The 23939-nt window shown below is 47.8% G+C and overlaps 1 protein-coding gene across 1 annotated transcript in view; it reads right to left on the reverse strand.

Moving 5' to 3' along the window:
• Positions 1-4483: 4483 nt before the first annotated feature.
• Positions 4484-23939, reverse strand: part of LOC119978827 — a 51200-nt gene continuing 31744 nt past the window's right edge. The window contains exons 6-9 of the mRNA XM_038820713.1: positions 22375-22868; positions 14465-14520; positions 9038-9087; positions 4484-7042 (exon numbers count right to left, since the gene is read on the reverse strand). Of these exons, the coding sequence (XP_038676641.1) occupies positions 9063-9087; positions 14465-14520; positions 22375-22868 (575 nt within the window). The 3' untranslated portion in view covers positions 4484-7042; positions 9038-9062. The remainder of the gene's footprint in view (positions 7043-9037; positions 9088-14464; positions 14521-22374; positions 22869-23939) is intronic.

The raw sequence follows: 23939 nt of genomic DNA on the forward strand, positions 1-23939 counted from the left end.
GTGCTTCAATTTCCTATCACAGTCCAAAGATGTGCAAGTAGGCGAACTGGCCATGCTAAATTGCCCTTTAGTTTCCAAGGATTTGTCGGTGAGGTGGGGTTACGGGAGGGGGAGTGGGCCTAGGTAGGGTGCCCTTTCAGAGGGTTGGCGCAGACTCAATGGGCCGAATGGCTCCCTTCTGTGCTGTAGGAAATCTATGGATCTTGGATACCTCCGTGAAATGTCCTCTTAGCCATATTTTCTCCAAAGAAAACAATCCTAGCCTCTCCAATATATCTACATAACTGAAATCCCTCATCTCCTGAACTGCTGCCCTCCTTTCAAGTGGGATCTGGGGAGAGTCAATTGCCTGCAGTAGCTTGTGAAATGCTTCATTTTTGTTGAAATTAGACCAGCCAACTGTGAAATAATGAAAACAGAAAATGCTGGAAATACTCAGCAGGTCAGACAGCTTCTGCGGAGGGAGAAGCAGAGCTGACTTTTCCGCTAACTGAGCTTTCAGCTGTCAGATCTGCTGAGTGTGTTTAGCATTGCCTGTTTTTATTTCAGATTTCCAATATTGACGGTGTTTTGCTTTAACCTCTACCAGCTATTCATTGATACGTTGCAAGTAACACGTCATAGGGGTCGATGTATCAGTGGAACTCTAGTTTTTAAATGGGCGGCACGGTAGCACAGTGGTTAGCACTGTGGCTTCACAGCGCCAGAGTCCCAGGTTCGATTCCCGGCTTGGGTCGCTGTCTGTGCGGAGACTGCATGTTCTCCCCGTGTCTGTGTGGGTTTCCTCCGGGTGCTCCGGTTTCCTCCCACAAGTCCTGAAAGACGGGCTTGTTAGGTAATTTGGACATTCTGAATTCTCCCTCAGTGTACCCGAACAGATGCCGGACTGTAGCGACTAGGGGATTTTCACAATAACGTCATTGCAGTGTTAATGTGAGCCTACTTGTGCTGATAAAGATTGTAAGTATTATTTATGTGTATACTAAATGCTATAATATTCACAAGACACGGTGCAGTATATGTCTTGTTATTGTGGGAAATGTTTAGAGTTCAACTTCACAACTGTAAACAGGAGAGCTCGGAGTTTGGCAATAAGGCTTGAAGTAAGACAAGGACAAGTCACATGGTAATTGGTACATTTAATTTGCAGTTTGCTACACTCTGTGCCTTGAATAAGATTGAAAAAAAAAAGCAGAAACAACCCTCAACACAAGGCCAGCTCATGCCACATCTCGTCACGAGGTGATGCAAACACTTATCAAGGTGATCACGTTTTACTAGTTAAACCACGCAACTTGTCAAAACGCGTCAGGTTTCACATGCAGCATAAACATCCAATACACCAGTGTGTCACATTTGCGAGAAAGCTGTTATACATTTTTCCCTGGCAGACAGGCTGAACTCAAACGAACTTGCACACAAAATGTGGCCTCCCAAGGAAATGTCGGCAAAACCCCACTGATGTGCTTCCTGTGTCACCGTGCACTGCAGTGATGATCACATCAAAGATACACAAACTCAACCCCCCCCCCCCCCCCCCCCCCCCACAGTAACCCTGTGTTGAACATGTTGCAAAGCAAATAGGCATTCGGGTAACGCGTTTCGTGTTGGAAATCCATCTCAGCAGGAAGTGCAAGCAATGAACTGGCTTTTGAGGAAAGTCTTCGTTCTGGGTTGCGTAGCAAGGGTGGGTCCAGTGGAGAAGTTGCCCCTCTGCACCGTGTGGGACAAAAGACAGAGGCCATTAACAAATGGGTGTATGGTTTGGGTTACAGGCAAGAGAAAAGCTCACCCCCGATTTTTGAAGAACACTACAGGCCTACAACGTGCCAACTCCCTCGGATTGGCCTGATGTTGCCAGGAATTAATCTCTGCACCGCCAGGTGTTAAAAAAAAGAGATTTTAAAATGTTTCTTTGAACACTTTTGTTTAATGGATGGATAATTGTTGGGAGGTGGAAAGGAACATAAAGCATACAGTGCAGGAGGCCATTCGGCCCATCGAGTCAGCACCGACCCACTTAAACACTCACTTCCACCCTATCCCCGTAACCCCTCCTTTTTAAAATAAATTTAGAGTACCCAATTATTTTTTCCAATTAAGGGGCAATTTAGAGTGGCCAATCTACCTATCCTGCACATCTTTGGGTTGTGGGGGTGAAACCCACGCAGACACGGGGAGAATGTACAAACTCCACACGGACAGTGACCCAGGGCCGGGATTCGAACCTGGGTCCTCAGCGTCGTAGGCAGCAATGCTAACCACTGTGCCACCGTGCTGCCCTCAATGACCCCCTCCTAACCTTTTTTTTGGTCATCTAAGGGCAATTTATCATGGCCAATCCACCTAACCTGCACGTCTTTGGACTGTGGGAGGAAACCGGAGCACCCGGAGGAAACCCACGCAGACACGGGGAGAACATGCAGACTCCGCACATTGACCCAGCGAGGAATCGAACCTGGGACCCTGGCGCTGTGAAGCCACAGTGCTATTCACTTGTGCTACCGTGCTGCCCTGAATTACAGAAATGGTGATTTGACTGGGCCGGAGGTTAGGGGGGGGGGATCTGAATGAAACCTCCAGGAATATGTCAAACTATCAGCCGTACCTTCAGGCCAGCTCACATTTTCACATCCCTGTGGTGTCAAATCTGTTCTATTCAAACTTTCATGGCAGCACCACCTAAAAAAGTGTCAGTGCCTCACTGCTTCCTATTCAAATCTGTACTGCCTCCAGATCAGTACTATTTGTATTATTTTCAGTTCAACCTTTATCCTGTCAAATGCTATAAAATATTGAAATAGAACCATTTAAAATCTTACTGAAGAAACACGGAACCTATGGAAAATACCACCTCAGAGCAACTGAAGAATAATAGTAGATGGTTTTGCCTGATGGCTGGAATGTGTTCGTTCTTCAATGGACAGAAGGCAAAAAAGGTTTGCTAGGTTGGAAATATATTTGTTACTACTTTACAAACTACACTTTGATTCCTGCAGCATTTTCTGCTGACTTCCACGATTGTTTTTTTTTGGTCATGACCCCTCTGCGAACTCAGGTGGATGAAAATGGCTGGCAAGATCTTCAACCGTTGTAGAGCTCTGCATGCGTAGAGACACGTCTCAAATTGCAATGCAGAAAGGAGGGAAAAGAGGGAATGAAAATTGGGAAGGGGATTGAAAGCACAGTCGAAGAGAGGTCTTCTTGATGGCTTTTTGTAAATTAAGGTGCTACTGTAGAGAGATCAGGAATGTGGGATTTTAAGTAACCTCATCTCCATTCCATCACCATGCCTACCTCCACCTCCGTAACATCACCCATATCCTTTCTACCTCAGCTTATCTGTTGCTGAAACCCCCATCCATGTCCTGATTACCTCGGGATGTGACAATTCCAATGCTCTCCTGACTGGTCCCCCTCTTATACCCTCTGTAAATTAGATTGATCCATAACTCTGCTGCCCATATCCTGACTTCCATCAAGTCCTGTTCTCCCATTTTGCCTGTACCGGTCAACCTTCAATGGCTCATGGTTTGGTAACACTTGAGTTATTGCCTGGCCCTTCCATATCTCTGTAACCTTCTCCAGCTCCAGCAACCCTCCCTGATGTCTGTCGTGCATTTGCGATTTTATTATCTTTACCGTCGTCTTTAGCCTTCAGTTTCAGCTACCTGGACCCTAAGCTCTAAAGTTTCCATCCCAGGTCTCTCGATCTCTCTCTTTCAAGACTTCCCTTAAAACCTACGACAAACCTTGAAGCAGGTATTCGAATATTTCCTCATGTGATTTGGTGTGAAACGTTGCCTGATGACCCCTCCTCTGAAGCTCAGCACATCTGGGGTCTTTTACCATGTTAAAGGTGCTACAGAAATGCAGTTTGTCGTTGTTGTTTTAGAAGTTGTGGAAATGATAGGAACAAGGCGCGGAACGATGCCACAGATCTGGCGGCAGGGAACAGGGGCACTGGGTGTCAGAAGCAGGAGATAAGGCCCCAATTTGGAGGCGCAAACCATTGAAAGGTGGAACAGGGTGGAAGGGCCGAATGGTCTACCCTGCTCCTTTTCCTTGCGTTCTGACACAGGCCACGGATTTCATGGCAGGGGGCAGCTTGTTGGTGCTGGGGGCAGGTGGCCCAGTGGTGGGAACAGGCTGCTTTGGAAAGAGAGAGCTTTGATTTGATGTCGGCACAGTTTGTGATATTGGTATGAGTGTGTGGTGCCAGCATGCAATATTACAGAATTTGAAAAAAAAAAAGCAACCTGCAATGGAACAAAACATTGTCTACAAAAGGATAAAATAAAAATGAAAGACGTTGCACAAAAAATGTAACAATTACTGATGAAAAGGTGTGCTGAGAAATTGGCAGTGCATATATACATCGATCCTCAGGTGAAGGACTGCAGTCCGTGGGTGGCATTTTCTGTCTCCCCCCCCCCCCCCCCCCACCCCCCTCCCTCCCCCACCCCCGCACCCCCTTCCCCCATGGCGGCTTTTCCAGTGGTGGAAGCGAATCACCATAGCCCGTTGGCGGGATCTTCCCAACCCAATGATGCTTATGGCATTTTGCTTGGCTTGCACTCCCGCTGCCGGGGAACTGCTGTTGGCGGCAGGGTGGCGGGGGTGGAGGGGTCGCCATTGGCGAGACTGGAAGATTCTGCCAGTGGGAAGGTCTGGAAAACCCCACCCCTTATCATTTCTCTAAGTCGGTACCATCACATTCCATTCACTGGTACGCTTCATAAAAACATATATGTTCCCCTCTTTGTGCATTTGGCAACAGGACATCATCACATTGGCCTCAAGCCTTTCCCTAAAATTATTTATTAAGAATATAAAATTTAGGATGATACTGATTTTAATGGTGATATACTTGTTCAGCTGTTAAGTTTGATATTTGCTTTATATTTTATAAATACGAAAGGCTCCAAAATTCCATGGGGCTGTGGCAGAATCCTCAGGAAAATTGCAGAGACTTGGTTTACACTAAATCACCTTGGTGTCCAGATGCTTCAGAATAACTAACACAAGCCCCTATCAGTGAGACACAGGCCTGATAATTCTCTGGATTCCAGAGAACCTTCGGCACAGCTCCATCCCCTTATTCAGAGGGGGGGGGGGGGGGGGGGGGGGGCGGTGTTGGGGCCATGGACAGGGTGTCAGGGGTTGACGTGGAATACCTCCACCCACAGGAAGTCCGGTACCAGTGTTTTCTCCAGTCAAGGCAGGCGGGCACTGAAGATGCATCCAAAATAGTGAGTGAGCTAACCTGACCCAGGCCAACGAAGCATGCTCCCACAAACCCTCCAAATCCTGGTTGGCGTCAGAACTGACGGGCATCAAACTGCCAGGCTTTCAACCCAAGGGGCGGCATTCTCCGTCCAGCCGCACCCGTTTTCTGGTGAGACGCGGCCCCGCCGGCGGCGGCCAATGGGGTTTCCCATTGTGGGCACGCCCTCGGGCGTGAGTGGGCTGTCGGTGAAACAGAGGATCCCGCCGACGGAGAATCCAGCCTAAGGATTTTCAAAACTAGAGACATTTTTCCTATTTCGTATTAATTGTCAGCATCTGTTAACCATTTCCTGTTGCATTTTCTGTTCTTACACAGATTCATTTGACTTCAGCGCAACAGTTGTGCTGAGGGTAGGTTCTGAGACGCTGAAGGATGGAAGTAGCATATCAGTCAGCCACAGAACTCTTCCTTATACCCGTGAGCCAACACTAGTTACTAATATTTGATATCAATTGACCCACTTCATCATGCAAGTTCATTGAAATGTAAAGCATGGGATTAATCATGTCACAGTGATGCCCTCACATAAGCATAGATTCTTAAAGGTATAACATTGACTAGATAAATAACTCCTGCTTGTTAGTATTAACCCACCATTGTTAAAAACCTTCTTGTCCTTTGGGTATAATCCCATCAGCATGGGTGATTCCTCTCCCCCCCCCCCCCCCCCAACCACAAATCCTTTTGCAATTTGTACATATTTTAGGCAAAATAGTTTGGCGACGTTGCAATAAAAATAATTTTCAGGAAGTTGTTCCAAAATCACACTTTCCAGGCACGCTGTTGCAAATGTCTTTGAAATCTTATCCACTTCAAAAATCTCAAATCTTCAACATTGTCAGTGATGTCAGGAACCAATTGAGGACAAGAGAGATCTAAAATAATCTCCTTGACCAACATAATTCTTGCAGCTGGAAGCAATTGCAACAGGGGTGAAGCAGAATTCAATATACAGGCTTGAGGTGAGCAATTTGACATCTTTGTGATATTGGGTTGTTAGCGCGGTGGTGATCTGGTGTTCTGAGTTGACAACTCAATGGTGGTTCCACTGGACTAGCAACTCCACAATGACTAGATGTTAGTGGATTAGTAAATCAACGGTGACATTGCATCACCATGACTCAGTGATGACGTGGTGACTGTAAATTGTTAACTTGTTGACGTCAGGATGTTACCTCGACGGGTACTGAATTGCTAACTTATGATGACTGTCACTGGTAACTCTTGTCTTGGCTATTAGTCTAACAATCCTACCCTTTATGCAGTTTCTCTTTTGCAAATATAAAAATAATTTCTCCTTAAGAGGCGATTCCTTTGTAGAAACGGTCTCCACTGATTGATGTACCTCAGGCTCGCCTCGATTAACCTGGAGCGGCAGAAGCTGGTAGATTCGGGACAAGTTGGGGGAAGCTAATCAGCTCATCATCCTCCTCTGCTTCTAAACACCAACCTTCCCGTCGTGCTGCCAGTATTGTCCAGTTTCTGATCGCGAATAAAAAGCCTCTTTGTATGCTGCAGGGGTCTTACATTCTTTGTTTGCCTTTTCACCACTGTGAGTTCGAGTGCTGTAATTGCTTGGATCAAAGCCACGTTTTCTGTGGTCAGCCGACAGCACAATATTCATCAAGCGGTGCAGGCACCAATACACACTTCCGGGAAATTCAGGGGATTTCCAGGTCCATTAATAACATGGGACGAAAAGCGAAGACTGGCTGCTTCACAGAAGCTAAGTACTAATGGGGTTCATAAGACCTGTAATAAAAAGCATTGGAACTAAATTAGCTGTGGCTTCATTGATAATTGTTCTCAACAAATTTTGAGATACCCCGCCTGCCCCCCCCCCCCCCCTCCGATTAAATTCTTCTTTGTTAGGTAATCTTATAAAGCAGTGCATCTCAAACTATCTGATGTGGCGTACCGGCAGTTTTTTTTTTTCAATGCGCCAGGGACCGGTGAGCGAAACAAGCCAATCCAGGATTACTGTCTCTTTCTTTTCTGGAAACACTCCAACTACCGGCAGACGATGGCTCGCGTACCGGCACCGGTACGCGTACCACACTTTGAGAAGCACTGTTATAAAGGATATGGAGCTAAGCAAGATAAGCGAGGGAGATGAGGGGAACCAGTAGATGTGCTGTATTTGGACCTCCAGAAGGCGTTCAACAAGGTACCTCTCAAAAGGTTAAGTCATAAGATAAGTGTCCATGGTGTTGGAGGTAGTATATTGGCATGGACAGAGAATTGGCTAATGGGCAGGAAACAGCGAGTGGGGATAAGGGGTTCTTTTTCAGGTTGGTGACCTGTAACCAGTGGTGTACCACAGGGATCGGTGCTGGGACTGTAACTGTCACAATATATATTGATGACTTGGAGGGAGGAAGCGAATGTACTGTAGCCAAGTTTTCAGATGACACAAAAATAGGTGGAAAGGTAAGTTGTGAGAGTTTGCAGAGAGATATTGTTAGGTTAAATAAGTGGGAAAGAAGTTGCCAAATGGAGTATAATGTGGGAAAATGTGAAGTTGTCCATTTTGGAAGGGAGAACAAAAGAGCAGGGTATTACTTAAATGAAGAAAAACTTCAGAAAGCTGCAACACCAAAGGGACTTGGGAGTACTTGTGTATGAAACACAGAAAGCTAGCACACAGGAGCAGCAGGTAATAAGGAAGGTTAATAGAATGTCGGCCCTTATTTCGAGGGGGTTGGAGTATAAGAGTCGGGAAGTCTTGCTGCAACTGTCCAACGCACTGGTGAGACCACATCTGGAGGACTGTGAGCAGTTTTAGTCTCTTATTTAAAGAAAGATATTGGGCTGGATTCACCGTCGGCGGAATTCTCCGTTTCACCGGCAGGGCACTCACGCCCGCGGATTCCCCGACGGCGTAGGGTACCCACAATGGGAAACCCCATTGGCCAGCTGCTGGGACGGAGGATCCTGCTGCCGGTGGGGGAGCGCTGCACCAGAAAACGGATGTGGCAGGACGGAGAATCCCACCCCCTATTTCATTGGAGACCAAGTGAATGAATGGGAAAGTGGGACTGACTAATGGGTAGCTCTTTGCTGGCACAGGCACACTGTGGCTTCCTTCTGTGCTGGAAGATTCTATGATTCGATAGGGGCATATGTCACACTAAAAGATATACTGGTCCACTAAATGATTAGCGAAAAAGTGGGCTGCTTGGCACTAGAATGAATCATTGATGTGAGGTCAATGTAATGCAGGAAACACAGTGGCCAATGTGTGAACAGAAAGATCCCACAAACAGCCATGTGTTAATGATCAACTAATCTGTTTTGTTGTGGAGATGCCGGAATTGGACTGGGGTGGGCACAGTAAGGAATCTTACAGCACCAGGTTAAAGTCCCTCAGGTTTATTTGGAATATGAGCTTTCGGAGCATAGCTCCTTCATTAGGTGAGTGAATCTGTTTTGTGATATTGGTTGGGGGATAGATATTCTCCAGGGCACAGCAGGCAGTAGCCAGTTTCTCTTCACTGTAACAATGCCATAGCATATTGTACATCTAGCTGAGGGGCAGACAGGTCCTTGCCTATCAAATCTTATTGGAAGGAGAGTGTTACATCGCCAGAGTCCGATTCCTGTCTTTCTTCCTGTCTGATGTCACTACTAGAGGCGCAGCATTGGTCGGAATGCTGAATGTAAACAGTGTGACGGTGTGTGACTGAATGTGGATTTCCGTGCGCGGAACCGACCGGCATTGGCTGGCAAAGGCTTTTGTAGACTTACCACTCTTGCACTCCTTGATACTTCATTAGACATCTGTTAGCATCTGTCCCCTGTAATGAGAAAGTTGCAGGTAATTTGGTAAACAGCCTGAGTCAGGTCAGCTGAGGGACAATTCTTTTTTTTTTAAATTTAGAGTACCCAATTATTTTTTCCAATTAAGGGGCAATTTAGCGTGGCCAATACGTCTATCCTGCACATCTTTGGGTTGTGGGGGTGAAACCCACGCAGACACGGGGAGAACATGCAAACTCCACACGGACAGTGACACAGGGCCGGGATTCGAACCCGGGTCCTCAGCGCCGTAGGAAGCAATGCTAACCACTGTGCCACTGTGCTGCCCGAGGGACAGTTCTTAGCCAATCCTCGCACATTCACCATTTGGTAACGTGCTGGACCTCTCCCAGTAGATCTTAGTCATTTACCAAACAATGCGCAACTGCTGAGAGTGATAATATTAACATTTTATGGTGTAACCGCAGAATAACCTAATTAAAGATAAACAGGTTTATGGTTAGAAACTATCAGCTATTGTTTATCCAGGGGGGTAACTGTTACTTGCTCCATATAGTCACTGCGTATAGACAGCAGAAAAAGTGTTACTGGCTGTGTAACATATTTGAATCATTGGTTATATAGCAGGGTAAAAATTGCTCAGGGGATTGGTTAGCTCAGGACACTTGATAGCTAGTGTGGACAGGCAATAGTGGTGTTGTGGTAATGACACTGGACTAGTAACCCAAAGGCTCTAGCTAATGTTCTAAGGTCTGTATTTTTCTAACTTTGTTTTCCCGGGATCCACCAGCCAAACTTCACGACCCACCCCTGCCGACCTTCGTGACCCACGTCAGTTGCCCTTCGCAGTCCACACCGGCCGACCGTTTTCACATCATTTTTGCTCGCCTTTAATGCGACCGGTGAGCTTGCTTGTTCCTCATGATCTGACTCCAATCAGGTTCACAGGAGGAGAGGACAATGCACACATCAGGTGCAGAGACCAGCTGGTTTCGTGGGGTCGTCTTCATCTTTGTGAGGACGGAAAAATCCAACCTTGCACATGTAGGTTGCTGTGAGGGACAGTAGCAACAAAATGTTTGTTTTACTCAGCACTGGATACTCCTTGGAGACGCTACTCCAGAATGCTGATGGCCTCATGGACTTGTGGCACATTTTAAGGTGCTGCAACAGGTGAGTTGCAGAAGTTCAGTTTCTTCATTTGGAGTCAGCCCGAAGTTAGTAATTGACTCTGACGTCTCAAACTCAAAAAGATTTTTCACCCACCTCTTCTCTTTCAAAATCTGAAACTTCTCCTTTGGAAAGTAGCGACAAAAGCTGTTGATCAGCGCAGCCAGATACGACTGAATAAAGCTTGCCAGTCTGACAGTTCCCTCGCTAACACTGTTTGCTTCGTAGCAGTGTGGGGAACATGCAGTAGTGTTGGCTTTGTACTTGCACTTGCCTAACTTTTAATTACTTTTGGAAAACATTTTTTCTTCACAGTGCCAAAAGCAATCATCATTCTTTCCTTGCAATTTGAGTTTCAGTTCATTTAGAATTAAACGGACGTCTGCAAGGTTAGCATTCAAGTTTCATCACCAAACAAATCAGCCAGCGGGGATGATTTCTCAAGGAGGAAAGCATGGATTTCATACCTCAGTTCGTAACTCTGACATGCAGCCGACCACTTGACAGTCAACGTACTTCTGTGTGGAACGTAAATGTGTGTGCTCAGCCCCCATATCGGAACGAAGAGATTCAAAAAGCCAAGATTAATCCTGATTAATCCTAATTATTGAGTGCGCTGCGTTTAATGAAATCCACGACTTTCGCAATTCCTTTCAACACCACTTCTAGATCGTATGGAATTCCTTTGGCTGCCAAAGCCTCGCGGTGAATAAAACAATGATTCCAAGCAATGTCCTGACCAGCTGCCTCCTTAATCCTTTTGATAACTCCGCTGTTTCTTCCCAGTCATGTTGACTGCCCTATCGCTTGTGATTGCTCTGCAATGAACCCAGTTGATCCCACACTTTCCAACCATGTAACTGTTCAATGCTTCACAAATCTCTGCGCCAGTCGTGCTGGTTGGTCATGTCAGGCAGCACAGTGAATCCTCAAAATATTCATTGTGCCAAACATACCCAACGCAAACTATCAAGGCTGCACAATCGAAAACTTCTGGGTACGGGATTCTCCATCCCACCAGCCCCGTTTTCCGGTGCGGCACGTTCCCACCGGCAGCGGGATTTTCCGTTCCTGCAGCCGGCCAATGGGGTTTCCCATTGTGGCCACCCCATGCCATCGGGAAACCCACAGGCGTGGGTGTGCTGCTGACAAAGTAGAAGATCCCGCCGATGGGCAATCCCGCGGATGTACTTTCATCCAGTTGTATTGAGAACTCCTGTGCTGACTTTAAATGAGAAAGAAGCTGGGCTTCTAAATTCTTGATAATATCACAAATCTGGAAAGCCACTGTGTTATTACTAAGTCGGATGCATTTTAGCTTTTCAGCTGACCTCTCATCTAGGGACGTACGAGCCATGTCTAATGCTGCAAGGAGAATTAATCTCTTTGCTACTGTGTGGGATATTTTCTCTTAAGCTACATGGTAAGCAACATTGTAAGAGGCTAATTGTGCTTTGTTATTCAATGTTACATTTCTGCTGAGGACTTCAGCTGATGATTTAATTTCTCGCTGCATCCTATGAAAATAAACAAGAGGTTTGTCCTCGAACTCGTCTTCAAATGCCTTTGAAGTTTTGAGGGTTTTAAACTTTCATTTGCCAGTAGTTCTCTGCATATAACACAGATGGACTTTACATTCCGATTTGCACTGGCACTATTAACAAAGCCATACCTCAAGAAATCATCTTTATACTGCTTTGTTCCCGATTTCAGTTTTTTTCTTTGTTGGCTGTTCACCAGAGGCCCTGGAGCTCTGTACAGAACTAACACTAGCACTGCTTTGTCCTGCTGTGGACTCTCCTAAGCAGCTCTCTCCAGCAGAGTCAGCTGTGAGATCCTGTGTTTGTGTCTCTGGCCCTCTTTTCCTTATAACAAAACGATCTATCTTCAGTTCTTCACAGTCCTGTTGCAGCTCGAAAATGGAGGAAACTCTCCTCTGTGATTTTGCAGCAAAAAGCACAGACGTGCAAGGCGCGTGACATCAGTGTATGTGTTGGGCGCGTGACCACTACCACTGCTGCTGGCCGGAAGTCGCATTTAAAAGCCGATTGCGGCCTGCATTCTCAATTTAAAAGCCAGTCATAGCCGTTGGGCCTTTCTCCCGCAATCGGCAATGCCGTGCCCGATCACTCCGCAACACTCCCGTGACCCACAGTTTGAAAAACCCTGCTCTAGGTCATGGGTTCGAATCCTACCTAGTGGCATTTAAATTCAATTAATGAATCTGGAATTGTAAAGCTAGTCCCAGAGGCAGTGACCATGAAACAATCGACTGTTGTTAAAAAAAACCATCTGGTTCACTCATGGCCTTTCGGGAAGGAAATTTGCAGTCCTTATCCAATCTGGCCAACATGTGACGCCATATCCACAGCCCTGTGGTTCACTCTTAACTGCCTTCTTGTCATGGCCTAGCCAGCCATTCAATTCAAGGGCAATTTATTGCCCATTCCATGAAAGAATTTTAAAAAATGCATCTGCATGTTGGATGAAAACTCAAAGGTACAGGATGACTATTGTATTTCTCAAGGGAATCTCACGTCACAACTTGTTTTCTATTTTGTTATTAAGATTCATTGCTTTGAGGGTTCACATTCAGCCGATTGGACCAAATGGCCGGCTTCTGGGCTGTAGCATTTCATGTAGCACTCAACGTGGGAACTGAATGCTCTACATGTGGTGCTGGCGCAGCTATGAAGCAATGAAGAACTGCAGGGTAACTGAAGAGCGATGGAGTTGCTGAAGATGACTAAAGAGCAGCATTGATACCGAAAAGTGGCAGAGTTAGTTAAAAGAGCGCCACAACCAAACAGTTTTCCATTCGCTGAAGAGTAGCACCGGTACTGAAGAGTTGTGGAGTTGATGAGAAGTAAACGGATTGCTGAAGAGTAGCATTGTTGCTGAAAAGCTTGTTGCGGGCTGCAGAGTTACTGAACTGGGGTGGGATTACTGGCGTGTGCAGCTGAATTATTGGAAGTTTGGGTGGTTAAAATAGTGACACTGAGAAAGGGAAATGTGCTGTTGTGTCCAGCACAGTGCCCAGTATAAACAGAGAGGCATCCTGTTTTCCTGCAATTTCTCTTTATTAAAATCTCATGGCTCTTTCTATTTGCTCAATAGTGCTGCTGTTTCCCTCATAACTTGTTTGATGTTCGTCCTCTCATAGTCATAGAATTCAGTGCAGAAGAACGCCATTCAGGTCCATCGAGTCGGCACTGGCCCTTGAAAAGAGCACCCGACTTAAGCCCATGCCCCCACCCAATCCCCGTAATGGGGTGGTACAGTGGGTTAGCACTGTTGCCTCACAGCGCCAGGGTCCCAGGTTCGATTCCGGGCTTGGGTCACTGTCTGTGCAGAGTCTGCACGTTCTCCCGCTGACTGCGTGGGTTTCCTCCGGGTGATCCGGTTTCCTCCCACAAGTCCCCAAAGACGCACTTGTTAGGTGAATTGGACATTCTGAATTCTCCCTCAGTGTACCCGAACAGGCGCCGGAGTGTGGCAACCGGGTATTTTCACAGCAACTTCATTGCAGTGTTAATGTAAGTTGACCTGTGACAATAATAAAGATTATTATTGTAATAATATAAGTAACCTTTTGGACACTTAGGGGCAATTTAGCATGACCAATGCACCTACCCAGACACGGGGAGAAAGTGCACACTCCACACAGTTACCCGACACTGGAAGCGAACCTCGGACCCTGGAGCTGTGAGGCTTCACGTGCATCACATCACACAGTTTCCCTCCTTCCTGTGTTACAAAATAGACTCAGAACCTTTGACCTAAATCATGCTCCCCTGAATTTTCTCATGCTTTGCACCCTTCTACAATCTACAGGCCTTTAAAATTCAATTACATTTGCTAACTCTTTTCAATACCAGTATTTCCTGCCCCATGCTCCACAAGAGCTCCCACCAACCGAGGCATGGTACCTTAAAATGTGGCCCCAATACAAAGTTAAATAGTGCGTAAAATCCTTCAAACATGGATAGCAATAACAGGCGGGTTCAGGTGGAGATGGCTGTACCAAAGATGGTTGACTCAAGAGTTTGAGTGCGGCTACTGCTGAGGGGACATGAAGAAGGGAAGATGCCACAGATTTAAAAATGTTGCCAATGGGGAGTGAGAGTTGACTTCTGGGCCTCTGCGCAGAGGGGAATGGCTTCCTTTTCCGTATGCAGGAGGAGAGAGGGGCATATGATATAATGTAAGGAAACTACAGAGGATAAAAGTTTGGGAAAAGTTTACCTCTCATCTGGCTCATGGGCTCTCAAGACTTCACTCCAGTATCTTTGCTGCAGCCTCTGGAACAACAAAAATCAGATCAGGTTAAGACTAGAAATGGCAGAGTTAATGTTCTCCTGTCTCTTCCCGTCATTAATCCTCACTTTCACATTGCCATTCACAGCCAGCTTATTTCTAAATAAGTCGCGGCATGATTCTAGTTTACGGTATCGCAGAAAGCATGTGATCAATTGGGCGGCACGGCAGCACAGTGGTTAGCACAGTTGCTTCACAGCTCCAGGGTCCCAGGTTCGATTCCCGGCTTGGGTCTCTGTGCGGAGTTCTCCCCGTGTCTGTGTGGGTTCCCTCCGGGTGCCCCGGTTTCCTACCACAGTCCAAAGGTGTGCGGGTTAGGTGGATTGGCCACGGTAAATTGCCCTTGGTGTCCAAAAAGGTTAAGTGGGGGTTACTGGGTTCCGGGGATAGGGTAGATACGTGGGCTTGAGTACGGTGCTCTTTGTAAGGGCCGGTGCAGACTCGATGGGCCGAATAGCCTCCTTCTGCACTGTAAATTCTATGATCAACATGACCTAGAAATAGCTTCAAAATCGCCAATCCTGTTGCTAGTATCCATGCATGTCCTTTTCAAAGGTGATAATTAATGCAGAGTTCACCATATGTGAGGGTATCCAGAGGAGTCTGTATACTGACCTACTACTGTGTGGGGTAAATACTTGGGGCTGTATTTTCCCAGCCCCATAATGGTGTGCATAGAGGTTGGGGGGGGGGGGGGGGGGGGTGTTGTCGATGACATGTCAGGTGAATAGGGGTAAGATGTGCCAGGAAAATTCTCTGATGCATTCTCGCGACCCTGGAGATTTACCAGGGGCAAAGCGATATGCGGATTGCTTGCCTGCTCATCGGGGAGGGATGGTGAAGTAATTACACAGCGGATTTGCCGGGAGTGTAGTGTAGCCCTCCCCCCACCGCACCACATACGGAGGCTGCCAGCGTAACGGAGGTGTACTTGCTGCAATATCCCAGAGGAACGTTGAAGCTGACGGCTCCATTCTCCACAGAGGACACACAGCTGACAGCTGGAAACCTGCTGGCTCAGAAACAGTTACATATCCAGCCAGCGACATTGAGAATTCAAACTGCCCGAGCTGCTGAACATGGACCCTTGATTATATCTGAAAATGAAAAATGAAAATCGCTTGTCGTCACGAGTGGGCTTCAATGAAGTTACTGTGAAAAGCCCCTAGTCGCCACATTCCGGCGCCTGTCCGGGGAGGCTGGTACGGGAACCGAACCGCGCTGCTGGCCTGCTTGGTCTGCTTTAAAAGCCAGCGATTTAGCCGAGTGAGCTAAACCAGCCCCAAGCAGACTCCCTCTTCTGGTTTATGTGTGTATGGTAGCCTCAAGTGGACAAATCGCACAATGCAATTTGCACCCGTGGGCATCATCTTTCTCATTGCAGCGATACCACCTCACTAACAGTCTTGCCACACCAACTATCCAGGCAAAGGCGATTCCCTCCTTCTTCGAGGGGCTTGGTGCCTTCCTCCCCCTCTTAAATTATTTACTGTTTAGGTTCCGAGGGCACCCCCCTGGAGTGTTCTTGCATCAACTCATCTGCCTCAGCAGCACCCACCTCTCCTGCTGAGGTTGCCAGGGCCCCAGGGCTTCTGGCCCCCTGATTGGGCTTGCAGCACCAGGGGCCCGCCCTTCGACAGCGAGCTCCGAGGTGCCAACTAAGAGGCTGCTTCAGGGAAGTCACTGAGCTGTTCGTATTGGCAGCAGGCTCTCAAATCTGGCAGGAAAGTCCTGCCCAAAATGTCCTTGTGTTGTACTGCGGCATTTGGTCATTCCTGTGGCTAGTTGCTTTGGTTTAATGGGAAGCTTTCAACGAATGATCTAAAGTCACAAGCCACGACTCTCCTTGCCCACCTTTGCCATCAGACATACATCCAAAGTGTTGATATTTCATATCGTTATGCATTACTCTCAATATTTCTATGTTGAATTCTACCTGAAATTTCCAAACCATTCCAACCTGTCCAAATTCTTTGAAATGTTGTCTACTGTCACCTTGTCACACGGCTTGGGAGTACAGAAGTAACCGAGACACTTTGGAAGTGTCACAGAATGCAAGAAACGCAATACTTCTCAAAGACTGAGAGACGTACTTTGGGACATGTGACAATAAATCAAATCAAATATTCTGAAACCACCGATCTAAGATGCACACCATTGAGGCATTTTCTGAATATAGAATGCTGCATACGGAATATATAAGTGACGTGATCAGGGAGCTGATTTCTGCTTTGCCACTGGGCTATCACAGCTGGGAAGCTACTGTAACAAAATTAAGTCTCTTTAGTCGCCCATCCATGGGACGCAGGCACTGCGCAAAGCCGGTCTTCGTCTCCCGCCCCTAATTTCCTTTAGAAGGCAGCGGTGATCCACCGACAATATAACCGAGTGCCTCGCCAGGGAGTTGGAGTCAACCACATTGTTGAGTGGCTGGAGTCACTTGCAGATTAGACCAGGTAACAACAACAGGTTTCTCCCCCACAAAAAGGACATTTGTGAATCAGACGGGTTTTTCATGATGGTCACCATTATTGTTGTAGTAACCTGGACGGGGCACAGGGGGCTGGTTTCATTGTTTTCCACAGAAGACTTGGGGAGTATGAGCTCCCCCGCTAACTAGGGGGCTAGTATCATGTCCATATAAGATTGGCCAGATAGCAACCGACTGACAGAGAGAGAGAGAGAGGACCTGGTGAAGTCTAATCGGGCTCATTTGTAAATAGTACGCACTATAAATAAACATCTTCTTTGTGTTACTCGTCTGACTCCCTGTGTGACAATAAAGATTATTACTATTATATTATAATTGCTATTACTTTCTTTGAAAAATCTGGCGATATTCACTTCAAGCACCCAAGCTGTGGGGGGATTTGAACCCAGAGCATTCGTCCAGCCCACTGAATTACTAGTGCAATACCGTTATCGTGCTTTCGTTCCCTTTTGTCGTTCAGCATCTTGTTATTGTTGATAGCCTGGAAAACCTTTTGAGAAGCACAGGCAGGTACAACCTCGTCTCCTTCACTATTGTTCCTACTTCAGCCTCTTTTGAGTAACTCTGAAATAGTCGAACTGCCTGGCCTGATACGCTGCGGAAAGAGAGGGCACAGTACTTGTCCGATTTTAGCAAAGGAGATTTATGCCTTGGTTGGCTGGATTGATGGAAGAGCTTGCCAACAAACCTGTGTGTTTAGACTGGGGGATTTGCAGGCTGCTCACAGGAGGAGAGCCAGGTGACGCAGTTTCGGTGGAATTCCAGAGCCGGAATTCTCCGGCTGCCGAGATTCTCTGTTCTCGCCGGCAGTCCAACCCCGCTCGCGGGTTTCCCGCGGCGCCGGGTGGCTTCGATGGGAAATCCCATTAACAAGCGGCGGGAAGAGAGAACCCCCCCCCCCCCCCCCCCACCAGCGAGCAGCGCGCCTCCGAGAAACGCGCGGCTGGGGGAACCGCAGAATCCAGCCCAGATCTTGGGGCTGAAGACACAGCTGCCAATGGCGGCGTGATGCATATTGGGGGTGGGCGAGTGGCCAGAATGGGAGAAACACTGCGATCGCAGAGGGTTGTAAAACTCCAGGAGGAGATAGGGAGAGGCGAGGCTACGGAGGAGTTTGAGAATTATCCGGTGTTGTCGAACTGGGAGCTAATCCAGGTCAGTAAACAGGCATCAATTTGTGGTCATTTCTTGCTGTTCAGCTACGCTGCTACAGAGTGGATTGTCTGGAAGGTGTATAATCTGTTGGTGGGGAAGGGACAAACATTGACAGTCTTGAGATACAGATTTAACCTCTGCTCCCAAATCACTGCCTTGCCTGTTGAGACAGGCCGAGTGAGGCGGTTGTTGTGGAAATTCCAGCAAAGTGCAGGATTTGCTGGCTGGCTGATGCTTTTGTGAGTCATTAACTTGTCTTTTCTTACTGGGCTGTGTAACAGACTCCACACAAACAGTAACAAAACAGATATCAGAATACTTTTCCATGACACCATCACCAATTGTTTCAACAACTCATAGGCCCCTCTACAGAATACTGGGTGCGACTTTCCGGGCACGTCGCGGCCGGCTCCGATTCCGCCAAACCCGGTGATTGGCGGGAGAGCCCAAAACTGGGTTCTGCGCTGGGGACTGGGAGCGATGATCCCAACCCGCAGTGCCCAAAGCGATCTGGATCACACCCTGTAGGGTGCCAAGGGCAGTGCCATTGGGCAGAGCCTGGAGTGTGCCTCATGCTTGGATGGTGTGTGCAGGGGGGGATTATTTAGTGGTGGGGGGAGGTTGTCTCTCCGGTTGGGGGTATTTGAGAACTAGGCACCCTTTAAAAAGGACACCCCAATCTCTGAGGAACCGGTCTTGCTGGCGTCTTTATTTCCCCATTCCAGAAAACACTCAAGTATGGGATGATTTTGTGAGAATTTCCCCAAGTTCCAAGAAAAATGGGTGCGATTCAACGGTCACGCTGAGCCGGAAAAGCATGCAGCGGCTGTTGAAAGCCGGGAGACCCAGCACCTGACTTCCACCCAGCTCGCGGGATGTTGCAAGGTGAATCCCACCCAAAATGGCGTCCAATCTCTCCCTACACCAGGGAGTTCCGGTGAGCAGAACTCCCCATTGTAAGAAACGGGGCAATGTGCGGCCTCAGCCACATGTTCCCTGTTCAGGCCCCTTATTCAGAGTGAGTTGCGTTGCATAGTCATGTGTTTCTTGGCACTGCGAGTGCCGGGAAACACACGGCTAAACGTGCTCACTCGGGGACAATGTTCCCTTCTGGGAGGATGGTGCTCAATGACTAATTGCGACCTGGATCGCGCCTATTCACATGGCAGGAATCACACCAGGAAACCTCCTCAAAATGACATTTTGGGCGCCATTCTCTTGCCGAATTGCGCTCAAGTCTCACTCTAATGTGAGGATTATCAAGGTACCTGAGGCTTTGGGATTCAATCCCTTTGCCTCGGAGACCTTGGGCAAGCGCCATTTGATACTGGTCCCCACAAACGGAGACCAGATGGAACGGCACTCGTGGGGGTCTCCAAGGGGATTGGGGGTCCCAACTGCGTGCCCTTTCGGCAGGGTGGTGCCTTGACACTACTGGTGCCACCCAGGTACCCTGGCAGTGCCACCTAGGTGCCACCCTGGCACTGCCAAGGTGCCAAGGTGGCATTTTCTGCGCATGCGCAATCAGGCTGGGGTTGCCCGCCTGAGTGTTGGGAGGTGCGAGGTGGGGTGGGCAGGGTACCCGCCCATGCTGCATTCGGGCTGGGGGGGTGGTCGGGGTTTTTGTTTGTGGGCCTCGGAGATCGGTATGCCATTAAAAAATGGCGGAGTTCCCCGTTGTAAAGAACCGGGCTATGTGCAGCCTCAGCCACGTGTTTACCGTTCAGGCCCCTTATTCAACTGGAGTAGCATTGAATAGCCACAATAGTGTTTCTCGGCACTGCGTGCGCCGGGGTACATGCGGCTAAACGTGCTTGCTAGGGAACTTTGACCCCTTTCGAGGCGATCGCGGTCAGACCTTCTGTGTTTGAGTCACACCCCAGGACTTGACATCCAAGGAAGGTGCATTCATAACGCGGCCAAACAGGTTGAGTGTCCACCTGCAGCATCTTTCCAACACCACCAATGGTTGGCGGTAAGAGGAGAGACTCCTGGGCAGCCATCCTGGATGTGGAGTGGTACTCTTCGAGCTATAGGCGACAAAGGAGCGACCTGTTCCGGGAATCCTATGTTCCTATGGAAACAGACAAAAGTCTGCCATAGTGCATAACTAGGTGTAGGGAGAGAATTGCAATATTCCAAAGTGCTTTGCAGAGCGACAATCAAAAAGAAAAAAAATGGATAGTGGGTCAACGAAGGAGACATGAGCCGGTCTGGTGGCTTTTAAGGATGATCTTCAAGACGGAGTGGGAGGTGGAGCGATCGAGGGGGTGTAGTGAGTAAAGTATTTGGTCCAGGGCATGGCTGACAGTGGTGTGATGACTGGAGGGTTTAGGTGTGTGAGGACAGGAGTAATGGGTCACTCGCCTGCACAGCAGAGATTTGTAAAACAGCCAGAATTTTACATTGCCTGGGCGACGACACATCCCAATGTCGTCACTCGCTCACGCAGTATTTCAGTGGGCAGACTTGTGCAAGAGTCAGAGGTGTGCCTGCTGATAGTCAAGCAAGCAATGTAGTGCATTGAGAAGTCAATCAGAGGCAGCTTGATATGCCCTTTCTGGTTGGCGGGCGGACGGATCAAGTGGGTGGACAGCCTTTAGCCGCAACCTCGATCGAGAGGGAAATGAAATGCCAGGGCTGCAATAAAATTAACACAGTTGCCTGGCACCTGAGGTTTGTGCTCGAATGTGCCGCCCAGACACCCTTTGCATAGTTTGTCGGTCATTGTCCATTTTCCACAGGTCGGCAGCTCCCTGAGACAGCTCCGCGGCGGCTGTCCCCCGGAGGAAGCACATGCGGGATGCCAGCCTGCACGCTCCGTTTTCTTGACGCCCGCCCTCTTAATGCCCTCTTCACTAGCACTCAGCCTTTAACAACGTGCTTCACGTGGCGCAAGTTAATTGGCCAGCCAGTGTAAAATTGTGCTCTGGAGCTGACCGCTGATGCGAACGGGTTTCACACCTGTTTCTGGGCCCTCCTAGTGGAGGCCCTGATAGGCGAAATATTCAGGCTCACTGGTTTAGCTCACTCAGCTAAATCGCTGGCTTTTAAAGCAGACCAAGCAGGCCAGCAGCACGGTTCGATTCCCGTACCAGCCTCCCCGGACAGGCGCCGGAATGTGGCGACTAGGGGCTTTTCACAGTAACTTCATTGAAGCCTACTCGTGACAATAAGCGATTTTCATTTCATTTCATTAACCTGTGACAGAAATTAGATTGACAAATCCATTGCTGTTGTTTGAAGATGCCTCCCCATATTTGGCCAGACGGATCCCGTTTCCCGTCACTTAGGCTGGGAAACCACAGACGGAGAGCGGGCGGAGCAATTCACTCGGAATGTTGATTCTTTCCTCACGGGGCGACGCTGACTAACAGGGACCCTGGCTTGGGTCACTGTCTGTGCGGATCTGCACGTGCTCCCTGTGTCTGTGTGGGTTTCCTCCGGGTGCTCCGGTTTGCTCCCGAAAGTCCCGAAAGACGTACTGTTAGGTGCATTGGGCATTCTGAATTCTCCCTCTGTGTACCCGAACAGGCGCCAGAATGTGGCGACTAGGGGCTTTTCACAGTAACCTCAGTGCAGTGTTAATGTAAGCCTACTTGTAACACTAATAAAAATTATTATTATTAACTACCAGATAATCTAGGCTGGTAATTAATCACTCAGTGAAACATGTAAATCTTTCATCCATTTCTCCTTGGCTTCGTACCGTGAAATGTTTCATCTCCCTGAAAGTCTACACTTCCCCTATTCTCCCTTTCAACCAGCGGAACAATTTCCTCCCAAACCTTGCTGCCGTTTTAATCTGTTTTTAAATGCCATTTCATCTCTCCCAGTATGTTCCAAAATTGTCTTTTACTCCATATTTTGAAATTAAAATTCAGCTACCTATTTCAAGGACAAAACATGGAAAGTGGGACACATGAGGACATTTTTAATATAAATTTAGATTACCCAATTCATTTTTTTCCAATTAAGGGGCAATTTAGCGTGGCCAACCCACCTACCCTGCACATCTTTGGGTTGTGGGGGCGAAACTCACGCAGACACGGGGAGAATGTGCAACCTCCACACAGACAGTGACCCAGGGCCGGGATCGAACCTGGGACCTCGGCGCCGTGAGGCAGCAATGCTAACCACTGCACCACCGTCCTGCCCACACATGAAGAAATAAGGAGAAACAATTTCTTACCCTTAGCTTGCAGGATGAGTGGATCAGTGCACAGATAACGAGAACCAGCATAACTAAAGTTCCTATGAATAGATACAGATATGTCTGCGAGTTCATGTGCTTATCGTCTTTATGTGAACTAACTGTTCCTGCTACTCCATTGGGTTCACTGACAGTCTGTGATGGGGATGTAGCAGTGCCTGAAGCGGACAGTACGCAAGGCAAAGTTCCACTCGTACTAGCTGTTGATTGTATTAAGTTACCATCACTGGTATGTGGCGCATCTGTTGACATGCTCTTAACTAAAGCACTCTTGTTGTCTTCTGTGACTACATTGGTCATTGGAGACGTGACATCCATTACTGTCGTTACAGGAGACATCAAGGAGCAGAAAGGTTGCGGTGTGCTGACGCGAGATGAAGATGGTCTGGAAGAGTCTGTGGAAGAAATGCTTGAATGCCATCCTTTGTGAAGGTCAACGAGGCAGCAATTTGAAGAGACGGAGATGTTGGAGGCTGCAGGAATAAGTGAATAAGTCAATTATTTCAAAGAAGTGTTACTATGAACCAAATATAGACTTTCCAAAGATCCCTCAATCTCTCTCTTTTGTCACTTGCCGTATGCTCACTCTGTTATGTCTCCTTAACAGCGCAGCACCCATGTAACAACATTGTGTTACAAATCAATGACAAACTAGAATGGACATGAACAACTTGAGCTTCAACAAACATTAATAAAAGGAAACAATGTAGGTGAGGTGGTAGTAAGAAAGCTGGAGGAGAATAGCTGTAATGAGTAGATGGCAAGATATATGAAAGGAGAAAGTTGTAAAGGCTGGATCGGGATGTACTGTTAGAAGAGGTAAAATTGGGTTGCAACAGAGGAAAATAAGGAAGCCATTTAACTCCTTGAGCCTGTTCATCCACTCGATGAGATGACAGCTGATCTACAACCTAACTCTATATCCATATTCTGTGACATTGTAAGTGAATACGACAAGTTATTTAAAACATTTTTTTTAGAGTTACCCAATTCTTTTTTCCAATTAAGGGGCAATTCAGCGTGGCCAATCCACCTACGCTGCGCACCTTTTTGGGTTGTGGGGGCGAAACCCACGCAGACACGGGGAGATTGTGCAAACTCCACACGGACAGTGACCCGGGGCCGGGATCGAACCGGTGTCCTCGGCACCGTGAGGCAGCAATGCTAACCGCTGTGCCACCGTGCCGCCTGAATATGACAAGTTATACATGAATTAGAATTAGAATTAGAATAGTACAGCACAGAACAGGCCCTTCGGCCCTCGATGTTGTGCCGAGCAATGATCACCCTACTCAAGCCCACGTATACCTATCCCAGTAACCCCCATTAACCTTATTTTTTTAGGACACTAAGGGCAATTTAGCCTGGCCAATCCACCTAACCCGCACATCTTTGGACTGTGGGAGGAAACCGGAGCACCCGGAGGAAACCCACGCACACACGGGGAGGACGTGCATACTCCGCACAGACAGTGACCCAGCCGGGAATCGAACCTGGGACCCTGGAGCTGTGAAGCATTTATGCTAACCACCATGCTACCGTGC

This window comes from Scyliorhinus canicula, chromosome 15, assembly GCF_902713615.1.
Source record: "Scyliorhinus canicula chromosome 15, sScyCan1.1, whole genome shotgun sequence".
In the NCBI taxonomy this organism is placed as follows: Eukaryota; Metazoa; Chordata; class Chondrichthyes; order Carcharhiniformes; family Scyliorhinidae; genus Scyliorhinus; species Scyliorhinus canicula.